Source organism: Eulemur rufifrons, chromosome 9 (genome assembly GCF_041146395.1).
Source record: "Eulemur rufifrons isolate Redbay chromosome 9, OSU_ERuf_1, whole genome shotgun sequence".
Lineage (NCBI taxonomy): Eukaryota > Metazoa > Chordata > Mammalia > Primates > Lemuridae > Eulemur > Eulemur rufifrons.
The window spans coordinates 15342843-15355570 of record NC_090991.1 but is presented as its reverse complement, the minus strand read 5'-3'; the positions used below and the strand labels follow the sequence as shown (position 1 = coordinate 15355570).

Genomic DNA, 12728 nt, shown 5'->3' with positions numbered 1-12728 from the left:
TTTTGGGTTATCACCTACCTGAGATATATATATACACACACACATATAAAAATATATATACATATATATAAAAAAAAATATATGGTTATCAAGTATGAAATGTCCGATTTCCTTAAATACTAAGTTTGACAGTTGATATCCCTGACACTTCTTGTTTTATTTTTATTGTGAAGGTACATCCTCATTCTTTCAAATGCAAGGCTTGGCTTGTGATTATTTTTCAAATCTTTTTTTAGAGAGATTTTTGTGAACGTATGGATTAAGTCAAAAATTCGTGCTATTTTCGAATATGAGTTCCGTTGTGGAACCAATGCAGCGTGGACAGCTCAAAACATCAATGAAGTGTTTGGCAAGGATGTGGCCAATGAATGCACAGTACGGCAATGGTTGGAGAAGTTCCATTCTGGTGATTTTAATCTTGAAAATGAGCCATCTGGGTGACCCGAGACCAAGGTGGATAATGATGAGCTGAAAGCTGTAGTGGAAGTGAATTAATTAATCTCAACCTAAGCATGAATTAGCAGCAAGGATTGACGTCACTATTCCAACAATATTGGACCATTTCAGACAAATCGGCAAGGTAAGGCCAGGCACAGTGGCTCATACCTGTAATCCTAGCACTCTGGGAGGCCAAGGCAGGAGGATCACTTAAGCTCAGGAGTTCGAGACCAGCCCGAACAAGAGGGAGACTCCGTCTCTACTAAAAATAGAAAAACTTAGCTGGGCAACTAAAAATAGAAACAAAATTAGCCAGGTGTGATGGTACACACCTGTAGTCCAAGCTACTCGGGAGGCTGAGGCAGAAGGATCACTTGAGCCCAGGAGTTTGAGGTTGCTGTGAGTTAATCTGATGCCATGGCACTGTAGCCCAGACAACAGAGCGAGACTGTCTCAAAAAATAAAAAACAAAAATAAAAATCCCAAATCGGCAAGGTAAAGAAGCTAGAGAGATGGGTGCCACATGAATTTAATGAGCTTCAAGAGACATCGTCTCAAAGATTGCTTTTGCTGTCATGACATAAAGGCAAACCATTTCTACACTGTATTGTTAGGTGTGATGAAACATGGATTCTTTTTGCTAATCACAATCATTCAGCACAATGGTTGGATAAAGATGAAGTACCGAAATAGTCCAAAACCAAATATTCATCCAAAAAAGCTAATGGTGTCCGTTTGGTGGGCCAGTGCTGGTTTTATCCACCACAGCTTTGTGAAACCTGGTCAATCGATTATAGTGGATTTGCACTGTGACCAACTGGATGAAATGATGATGCTTGTGATTAAGCAGCTGGACCACATCTCACCCAAACAATGCTACTCGAACTACAGAGGCTGGACTTGGACACTCCTTGTCATCCACTGGATTCACCTGACCTTGCACCAGCTGACTACCACTTCTTGCAAGGAAAAATATTTAATTCTCAACAAACTATGGAAAAATGCCTTTGGCAATTTCATTGCCACTCGGTCTCCAGGATTCTTTGCTGCCGGCATAAACAAGATACCATTAAGATGGCAAAACTGTGTGGATGGTTTAGGTGCATACTTTAATTGTACTGCTTCTTGTGTGAGATACAATAAACTTTTGATTTGAAATTGGACATTTCATATTTAATGACCTAAAATATATACATATTTTTATACATGTGTATATAATACATATACGTTTTGTTTTGTTTTTTTTTGAGACAGGGTCTGTCACCCAGGCTACAGTGGTGTGATCACTGTTAATGCAACCTCAAACTCCTGGGCTCAAATGATCTTCCTGCCTTAGCCTCCCAAGTTGCTGGGACTACAGGTATGCGCTACCACATCCAGCTATTTTATTTTTGTAGAGATAAGGTCTCGCTCCATTGCACAGGCTAGCCTCAAATTCCTGGGCTCAATCAAGCAATCCTTCCACCCAGGCCTCCCAAACTGCTGGGATTACAGGTGTGAGCCACCGTACCCAGCATATATGTCTATTATAACTGGGTTACTATACATAGTTTTATATCTTGCTTTCTTTTCCTATTATACTTCAAGAACATGTCTTATTTTTTAATTTTTTTTTTTGAGATACGGTCTCACTGTGTTGCCCAGGCTAGAGTGCAGCGGCTATTCACAGGTGCAATCACAGGGCACTACAGCCCTGAACTCCTGGCTTCAAGCGATTCTCTCACCTCGGCCTTCCAAGTAGTGCTACAGGTATGTACCACTGTGCCCACCCAGCTGCAGAACATGATTTTAGCCATTAGGCTATGGAGTATAGTCACCGGATAGTAAAATGTTCCTAAATTTTCACTAATGCAAACAATGCTGTTATGAGCATTTTTATCCATTGATGATTTTTTAAAAATTACTTCCTTAGGATAAACTCCTTGAAATGCAATCACGGGATCAAAGGATGAGGAACATTAAGGTTTTTGTTGCCAAATTGTGCTCCAAAAAGCTTGTGCAATTTTATACTCTCACCAGTAGTTGATGGGTTCCCATTCCCCTCATCTCCTTGCCAAAATGGTATTTTAAAAATCATTGCCAATTTAATGAGGAAAAATGTTATCTTTTTAAATATTACTTTTAGGCGGGCAAGGTGGCTCATGCCTGTAACCCTAGCACTCTGGAAGGCTGAGGCAGGAGGACTGCTCAAGGTCAGGAGTGCAAGACCAGACTGAGCAACAGCGAGACCCTGTCTCTACTAAAAATAGGAAGAAATTAGCTGGACAACTGAAAAAAAAAAAAAAAAAAAAAAAAAATATATATATATATATATATATATATAAAATGAGCCAGGCATGGTGGCGTATGTCTGTAGTCCCAGCTACTCGGGAGGCTGAGGCAGAAGGATTGCTTGAGCCTAGGAGTTTGAGGTTGCTGTTGCTGTGAGCTAGGCTGACGCCATGGCAGTCTAGCCCAGGCAACAGAGCCAGACTCTGTCTCAAAAAAAATTTAAAAATATATATTACTTTTAGGCCGGGCGCAGTGGCTCACACATGTAATCCTAGCACTCTGGGATGATGAGTTGGGAGGATCGCTTGAGCTCAGGAGTTTGAGACCAGCCAGAGCAAGAACGAGACCCTATCTCTACTAAAAATAGAAAAATTAACTGGGCATCAGGGAGCATGCCTGTAGTCCCAGCTACTCAGGAGGCTGAGGCAGGAGAATTGCTTGAGCCCAGGAGTTTGAGGTTGCTGTGAGCTAGGCTGATGGCAGGGCACTCTACTCAGGGCAACAGAGTCAGACTCTGTCTCACACAAATAAATAAATAAATGAAAGGAAAAAAATAAATATTACTTTTATTTGATGTTTTTCATGTTTATTGACTATTTGTACTTCTTTGAAACAAGTATGTTGAAAATTACTTGCTCAAGTCCTTTGTTAAGGGAAAATGGCCTATCTCCATTGCTAACTCTATTCTTATCAACAAGATGGCACTGCCCCATCTAAAAGCCATGGTGATTACTATCATGAACACTGTGGTACTCCAAATGTCTAAAATAATTTGCCACTCTTCATATGCACGTATCAAAATATCACACATACCTCAAAAACATGTACAACTATCACATATTAATAAAAGAGACCTAATTTTTTTCTATTTTTATTTTTTCTTTTAGAAATGGGATCTTAGGCTGGGCACAATGGCTCACTCCTGTAATCCTAGCACTCTGAGAGGCCGAGGCGGGTGGATCATTTGAGCTCTGGAGTTCGAGACCAGCCTGAGCAAGAGCGAGACCCTGTCTCTACTAAAAATAGAAAGAAATTAGCTAGACAACTAAAAATATATAGAAAATATTAGCCAGGCATGGTGGCTCATGCCTGTAGTCCCAGCTACTTGGGAGGCTGAGGCAGAAGGATTGCTTGAGCCCAGGAGTTTGAGGTTGCTGTGAGCTAGGCTGAGACCACGGCACTCTAGCCTGGGCAACAGAGAGAGACTGTCTCAAAAAAAAGAAAAATAAATAAATAAATAAATAAATAAATGGGATCTTGCTATGTTGCCCATGCTAGAGTCCACTGGTTATTCACAGGCACAATCACAGCATACTGTGGCTTTGAAATCACAGCCTCAAGTGATCCTCCTGCCTCAGCCTCACATGTAGCTGGGACTATAGGCACGCAATACTGCACCTGAGTAGAAACCTAATTATTTTGTTCACTGTTAGAAATTCAGTCTACGCCAGACACAATGGCTCACACCTGTAATCCCTGCACTTTGGGAGACCAAAGTGAGTGGATCACTTGAGGCCAGGAGTTGAAGACCAGCCTGGGCAATGGAGTGAGACCCATTCTCTACAAAAAATAGAAGTAGCAGCTAGGTGTGGTGGTGAAGACCTGTAGTCCTGGCTACTTGGGAGGCTGAGGTAGGAAGACTGCTTGAGCCCAGGAGTTTGAGGTTGCAGTAAGATACAATGACGCCACTGCCCTCTAGCCCAGGCAACAGACCAAGACCATGTCTCCAAAAAAGGAAATAAAATAAAATTGAGTCTACTACTGGGGAGAAGTAAAAAGATAAAATTTTAACTTTGGAAGTTAACCATAAGTCTTCAATGCAGAATGAGTACTGCTGAGTACCTTCTGTTTTCTTTTCACCCACATGAATGATGAGACCAAGACACAATTTAAAAGACAGTTGTACATTTCTTATATTCCAGAAAGTCCACCTGTAGAATGCATGGCTTAAGCTAAAACAACTTAATAACCAATTCAGGAATGCTGGCTGTCTCTCCAATTTAAAACACTAAAAGAGATGCCCAGACCCAGGACTGTCTGAATGGCAAATATTCCTCAGGCACCAGCAGAACATGATACCAATAGTTAAAAGTGCAGGACTGGAGAGACGACTTTGGTTATGACCATACCAGAGCATGGCGGTACTATATTCTGGAGCTTCTGTTCACTGAGGTAGATCACTGATAGAGAATTATTCCTATTTAAGTCTGGTAGGCAAAGAACTACATGGCCACCTCGCCTATCATCACCAGGCTAATTCAGGATGATCTTTTAGGTATGAGGATCAACTACGTTAAGGTCAGGGTCAGTGTGAGCGTGGAGACCTGTTTAGCACTGCCTGGTCAAGAAAGCTCCATGGCAGAGTGGTAGGGACAAGCAGAACACCAGCTTAGAAAATGGTCCTGGATTACACCTAAGGGGAAAAGCTGCCTTGCTAAAATTTATCCAGTTACATGGGAAGGTACAGTGGCCAAAATGGTTTTTACTAGTTGCCCTTTTGGGACAGTGGTTGGCAGTTTAAGTGCTCATTGTTAGATATTATTTTTTTGTTTTTTGGGGGTTTTTTTGGAGACAGGGGTTCACTCTGTCACCCAGGCCTGGAGTGTACTGGCATGAACATAGCTCCCTATAACCTCAAACTCCTGGGCTCAAGCTATCCTCCTCCCTCAGATGCCAGAGTAGGTGGTACTACAGGTGTGCACACCACACCTGGCTAATTTTTATTTTTTGTAGAGATGGCATCTTGCTATGTTGCCCAGGCTGGTCTCAAACTTCAAACTCCTGGCCTCAAGCAATCTTCCAACCTCAGCTTCTCTAAGAGATATTTTTCCTTTTTTTGAGACAGAGTCTCACTCTGTCACCCAGGCTAGAATACTGTGGGATCAGCCTAGCTCACAGCAACCTCAAATTCCTGAGCTCAAGTCATCCTCCTGCCTCAGTCTCCTGAGTAGCTGGGAGGTGAACACCACCACACCCGGCTAATTTTTTCTATTTTTAGTAGAGATGGGGTCTCACTCTTCCTTAGGCTGGTCTCAAACTGCTGACCTCAAGTGATCCTCCCGCCTTGGCCTCCCTGGTGCTGGGATTACAGGCGTGAGCCACCATGCATGGCCAAGAGATATTATTATTATTATTTTTTTTTTTTGAGACAGAGTCTTGCTTTGTTGCCCAGGCTAGAGTGAGTGCCATGGCGTCAGCCTAGCTCACAGCAACCTCAAACTCCTGGGCTTAAGCGATCCTACTGCCTCAGCCTCCCGAGTAGCTGGGACTACAGGCATGCGCCACCATGCCCAGCTAATTTTTTTTCTATATATATTTTAGTTGGCCAGATAATTTCTTTCTATTTTTAGTAGAGACGGAGTCCCGCTCTTGCTCAGGCTGGTCTCGAACTCCTGACCTTGAGCAATCCAGCCGCTTCGACCTCCCAGAGTGCTAGGATTACAGGCGTGAGCCACCGCGCCCAGCTGAGATATTATTCTTAATGAACATAACTCTGAAGTAAGAGAAAGAAGCTAAATGAAAATCTGTCCCCAAGCTTTGAGAAGCTCACAGCACAGCGGGAGATACAAAGGCATGCACAGTGTTGTTGGTGAGCAAGGAGCAAGATACCATGTCTTGGGAAGACACCCCCATCACCACCACTTTCACTTTTAACTGGAGGTATGTTCCTGCAAAAAACAGTAGCAACAAACTGTATCCCAAGATACAACAAAATCACAATGGAAGAGCAACTCTGACCATCTCTGAACATTCCCAAGGTACTCTATTCACTCTAAGGAAGGCAACCACTCCCTGCCATCCATTGTTATGGTTCCTCTATAACTGTACTGGCCAAGTGAAATGTGTTTTTTGGGGAGAGAACAAATTTGTTATTTGTTAGGAGAACAAATAGGACTACTAAGCCAAGTCCCTTTGAAAGATCACTGCAAGAAAAATTGGCAGCTCATCTGGCACAAACGTAGGAAGCAGGTTTAATTCATTTCTTGTTCAAATACCGCATGGTGTGAACTGGGCACACCATGACTTTTTTTGCTTGGCAATCCCAACACAGAAATACAGGCACAATACCATGGAATGCCTTTGATATGCTTTACTTATAAATTATTTTTCTCGTCTACTGACGCTGTAATAGTGCCACAGAGAAATGCCTGCCTTGTGTACTGGTGGGGCAGTTAAGACACATGGGGCAATCAAGCTTCATTGATCCAAACTCCAGAAGGAAAAGGAGGAGAACAGAACATACATAAGTCCCAGATAAGCCCAAACCTCACCACAGCTATGTGTTCCAGCCCTTTTCCCCTCCTTCGTCTCCTTCCAACCACAAACAGCTAAAGGCAGGAAATAGAAGGGCGGGAAAGGAAGGAGATAGTCAGTATAGAGAATAGAACCAAAGACAGAATTCTCACAGCTATCGGGGACTTGGAAAACCTCACTGACTTGTTCTACATCAACCCTGTGCCAGATCTGAATGTGTGGTTATGAATTGACACATTCAGAAATCAAAATCAATGCCAGCAGTGGATACTCTTTTGGTTTGTCTGTACCTGCTCAACCCTTTACTTTTGAGTATTTCACCCCTCAGGTTATCAGTTTTTGTATCAATCCCTAAAGGTCTCATGAAGAATATCTGTGGGCTAAAATAGGTCAGGTCACTTCTGGCACAAGTACTGTGCAGCTCCGTCCCAGCCTCTCGTTGATCTCCCAGTACTTCCTCTTGTTCCCTTCATCTTTCCTAATTCCCACCCTCTCTTCCTTCTCCTCTGCCTATGACATTTACAGAGGTTGCTTAGAAAAATACCCACTTGTCCAATATAAAGGGCTAAAAAGGCTGTGGACTTCATCTGAGAAGGTATCCTAAAGAGGTATCAAGATGTATGGTCTCCTAAGCAAATAGAGCTTTCTAAAAATGGTAGATACAGGATGGTACCTTCCAGATTTAGACTGACTGGGCTAGATGAATTCTGGCTCTCATTTACTAGCTATATGAGGTATTATCTAACTTCTCTGTGCCTCAGCCCCTGAGTCTGTAAAATGGGGCCAAATATCTGTCTAATGAAGTTCCTAAAAGTGGCTACATTATAGATGTTCCATAAAAAGCTAATTTAGTACCTTCCATAGGAATCTTAAAAAAAAAAAAAAAAAAAAAACCACAGGTAAATTCAGCTTAAACCACCCCCACCCCCTGAATTCCTTCAGAAATTTTCAATTCATCCCCAAATCCAGAGTCCACTGCACTATTTCACAGAGAAGATTCTACGGAATTTCAAGATGCTTCTTAATCGTTCTGAGGACAAAAAGGTTTAAAAAACCCAGTACCTTCTCTTGGAAAGTCATAATTCACATGAGCACAGTAAACACTTGGAGAAGTCCTGCAATAAATAAACCTACTTCCTTTTACTATGGAATTATTTTTTTGGTGTAAAACCTTTAAGTAACTCACTGAAGAACTTCTCTAGAACCACTGAATGAAGGGGATACTCTGACATTGAAAAGTAAGACATGAGAACCAGGTTTGTGAACTGCCAAGGTGAGGTAAACAAATGCAATACAGAAGCTGAAGGTGCAAAAAGGTGGCAATGGGCCGGGCGAGGTGGCTCACGCCTGTAATCCTAGCACTCTGGGAGGCCGAGGCGGGTGGATAGCTCAAGATCAGGAGTTCGAGACCAGCCTGAGCAAGAGCGAGACCCCGTCTCTACTAAAAAAAAAAAAAAAAAAAAGAGGTGGCAATGGGTAATCAGTAGTCCCACACTATCTCCACAGTGGAGACAGTGCAGTGGCTTGGCCCTGCACTACCTTTAAAAGGCATCTCAATTAACAGCCTAGCTTCTGCCACCCACCTCCAAAATGAGGCAATAGTTGGAAAGCTTTGGGTTGAGCAGGTAACAGCAGGCACCATCCTATTTCCATGTACTGGACCCGAGGTCCTTTCACGCTTACTGATGCACCCCATCCCTCTCCACTCCTGCACTTATTCCCTGAAACAAGCTGTTTCACCAGTTCTTACGAACCCCACCATGCATGCCTGTGAACCTTCCAAAGCTGAGAATAGTTTTCCATTTTGCTTCAACCCCCCTCCCCATCTCACAGTTCTGTTCTTAAGATTAACATATATATGGGTGCAGTGCTATCTGGGATTACAGACAGCAGCTGCCAATAATCCCAGCTACTTAGGAGGCTGAGAAGGATTGCTTGAGCCCAGGAGTTCTAATCCAAGTTGGGCAACATAGCAAGATCCCAAGTATTTGATATATTTAAACTCATTTAATCCTTACAACAATGAAGTCAGTATTACTATTTTCCTTCTTTCCAGATGGATGAGTAAACTGAAGCAGAGAGAAGTTAAACAATTTGCCCAAAGTTACACAAGTATTAAGTGACAGGTAAGTAAGATCCAAACACAAGCTCCAGAGCTGAAGCTTGTAACTACTCTTCTAATTCACACTTACTCACTTTTGTCAACTGTCTACTGGTCAAGTTCTGGTAGTCCCTCCCTCATTGTTTCAAGAGGGAAAAACTAATGAACCGATTATTGCAAGCATTCCCAAGAGGTCCATTTTGAAGCCCAACCTGACAGAATATGACCAGTAGACCTGACCAAGCTCTTCCCTATGATCCGGTGGCACGGCCAAGGCACACCCAAGCTATGGCAGCACAGAAAGCCTATGGGAGCTGAAGACCTACGATAAGTTAAAAACAGGTTCACTGGAAAAGGCTGAGAATCCTTGGCCTACAGGTGCGATGGCTCACGCCTGTAATCCTAGCATTCTGGGAGGCTGAGGTGGGAGGATCACTTGAGTTCAAGAGTTCGAGTTCAGCCTGAGCAAGAGCGAGATCCCATCTCTACAAAAAATAGAAAAATTAGCCAGGTGTGGTAGCGCAGGCCTGCAGTCCCAGCTACTCAGGAGGCTGAGGCAGAAGGATCCCTTGAGCCCAGGAGTTTGAGGTTGCAGTGAGCTATGCTCAAGCCAGTGTACTCTACCGAGGGCAACTGTCTCAAAAAAATAAATAAAATTAAAAACTGAAAAAAACACACTATGTAATCCTAAGCAAAAAGCTCATCTTCCACATTCCATGTGCCAAATAACGTTTTTAAAAGCCTCTTCATCAGTGGCTTTAGATAGCAGATGTGTATTATCAGAAAAGAATATGGAGTAAAAGGGTCAGCTCTCAGGTCAGAACGTCAAGGTTCAAATTCTGGCTCAGTCATTAGCTGTGTGACCTTAGGCAAATGACTGAATCTGTGATTCTTACTTTCCTCCTCTATAAAATGGAAATATTTTAATGAATGAGATCATAGTACTTACCTCACTAGTGTTATAGACAGTAAATGAGATAAGATACAAAGTACTCAGTAAAGTACCTGGCATAGAATAAACCAGTCAATAAATGTTAGCTATTAATATTGTATACACCTCTCTAAAATTAAAAAAAATTCCTCTGGGTGGCTTCAAAACAAAAAGGGCTTGATGGGCAGGGGGATAACAAAGATTATGTAATCTTTATAAAGACAGCAACTGAAATAGATTGTCCTGTGCAGAAAAATGGGGCACATGGCATGTGGGAAATTGGGTACCTGGCAGCATTACCACAATGCCCATGAACTTTCCACACCCCATCCACAAACTTTGGTAATCTTCACCTTCTCTCCTGGGCCAAGGATCTGAACTCTTACCTGTTTTGAAAAGGTGGAGCTCACTATCAAGGTAAGTTTTGAGATATAAAATCATAATCCTAAGGTGTGGAAAAATATCAAGCTAACCAACCTGCCTACTATCATTTCTAAATTTTGCAACCAACGAAACACATACACAAAAGGCTGAAAACTGAATTTCAATGACAGCTTGCCATTGTGTTACTGAATGTAATGCAAAACCATAGATTCCATGCAGGTGGCATCAAAGTAGAACATATGTGGTTCAGGGCAAATACATGTACATCAATATTCCCATCTCATATGATAATACGATTAAACTGAGCAGACTGGGAAGGACCTAGAATAATTTGTGAACTTAAAGACCTTATACTCATTTTTAAAAAACTGGTATGTGTTAACAACAATCTCCCCATTTCTGGCCAGAGTGAGTAAATCTGAATTAGTGCTATCCTAAAAGGTCAGGTCTGCAAAGGCTGCCTCCGGAGCCTCCTAATTCATTAGACTGACCTGGATCTAGTCTCAGGTGGTCAGGAGGAAACTGCTTCAACTTGGGAACAGTGAGAAGGCACTTCGGACTCTTGATGCTGTTACGCAGATACAGAGAACCTCAGAATTACTCTGTACCTCACAAACCTCAAGTACTAAGTACGTATATTTCCTTAAGATTCCCAAAACAACTCCAAGAGCATGGGTGAGACAGTCACACCTCATTGATCCTTGGCAAAGAACACCCAGTGCAGATAATTTACATTCTTGGAGGATCTGCCCAGCTGGTCTGTTCCCCATATCCAGGAAGATTCAGGCCACAGCCTCAACTTAAAGAACAAGGAGAAGCCCTGAGGTACAGATCGACAACGTTTAAATCCAAGGAAAATGAAGTTCTAGTCACTTTCAGGGAAGAGATTGTTTCCATTGGTTTATTTCTGGTTTGTTTTCTGGAAAAAAAAATCTTTCCTTCACTAAATACTTTGAAAATTAGGACCCCTGTATGTGGAGGGCAGTCTTCTGGACGCTAAGAACTGCTGGACACAGCCAGGCAACTTATTCTGGGCTGATCATAGAAGGCTTTCTTTATCACCAAGGCACTTTGTTCACCACCTTCGTTCTCCAGACGGGGAGAGGATGGTAAAAGTATTTTGGAAAAATGCCCAAGAAAGGAAAAGGCTGACCAGTTTCCTGAGGGTGTCTCCATCCCTCCCGGCCAGTATGTGGTGACTTCCTACCGAAGGCCAAACCGGGCTCTCCAACACCGCAGGAAATGTTTCAAGCCTAAAAGCCACTTGTAGGATTATCGGATTCATTCTGGGCACCGCTGCCAAGTGATGCCCCCGCAGTGCCATCATCTCCCTCAGCTCTTTGTCCCCACGTTGCCTTGCCCTGCCCTGCCCTACCCTAGTGCCTGGGCCGGGCGCTGGCCCCACCCTGGGGCCGAAGCAGTTCCCCTTCCCCTGGGCTGTCCTCCCAAGGCACACCCAGAGGCCTCGGTCAGCGGCTCCTCCTCCCCCACACACTCCTGCTCATCGGTGGGAACAAGCCCGAGCAGCGGGCTGCCCCCCGGCCATGGTCACTCCAGCCTTCTGCCCACATCCCTCGTGGTGGTCAGCTCGCGAGGAGCAGCCGGCCAGGCTGGGAGTTCCGCGGCCCTCACCCCGCCCAGGGCCTCCCGTCCCGTCAGTCCCTCACCGGGCGGAGGCTGGGCGGGCGACGGGGGCACCGGCGGGCGCGGGCCGCTGCTGTTGATGATGTAGTGGGAGACGCGCGAGTTCTCGGAGACGCTGAGCACATAGTCCCCGGGGCTGGTGCTCGAGTCCCGCACCAGGAACACCCCGTGCCGCTGGCCCTGCAACAGCGCCACCGCCTCCTGCCGGCTCAACCGCCCCCAGTACCAGCTACTCCGCTCCTCCGAATCGAAGTTGCCCGCCATGGCCGCCTCTGCGCCTACACGCTGGGCCGCCGCCGCCGCGCGCGCCCCTCCAGCCCCGGCGCCCGCCGCCCAGCGGACCGGCTCCGGTCTCAGCCTCACAGCAGTGCCCGAAATGGCGGCGGCGGCCGCGGGCCTTCCCCACCGGAAATGACGCACTCCCTGCCCGAGGGAGGCTGCCGGGAAGGGGACCACAGCCCGCCATTGGGAGAAGGGCAAAATAGCCCTTGTGCGCGCACTGCGCATGCGGTCTCATGGGCGTCGCCGCCTGGCCCCGACTGGGACTGCAGAGGATGGGGAGGCGGAGCTTAGGGCCGAGGGGCAGGGCCGAGGGGCAGGGCCTCAGCCCGCAGTCCGCAGAGATTTGCGTTTGCGCCCCTGGCCGTTGGGTACTTCTCTCCACCAGGCTTCAAGTTCTTGGAAGGCCCAGAACTTCTAGGCAAC

The 12728-nt window shown here is 44.9% G+C and overlaps 1 protein-coding gene across 2 annotated transcripts in view; it reads right to left on the bottom strand.

Moving 5' to 3' along the window:
- Positions 1 to 12409, bottom strand: part of CRK (CRK proto-oncogene, adaptor protein) — a 30649-nt gene extending 18240 nt beyond the window's left edge. For both annotated transcript variants that reach the window (XM_069483500.1, XM_069483501.1), the window contains exon 1: positions 12047 to 12409. In XM_069483500.1, coding sequence (XP_069339601.1) covers positions 12047 to 12287 — 241 coding nt within the window. In that variant the 5' untranslated portion in view covers positions 12288 to 12409. The remainder of the gene's footprint in view (positions 1 to 12046) is intronic.
- Between the last annotated feature and the right edge of the window lie 319 nt (positions 12410 to 12728).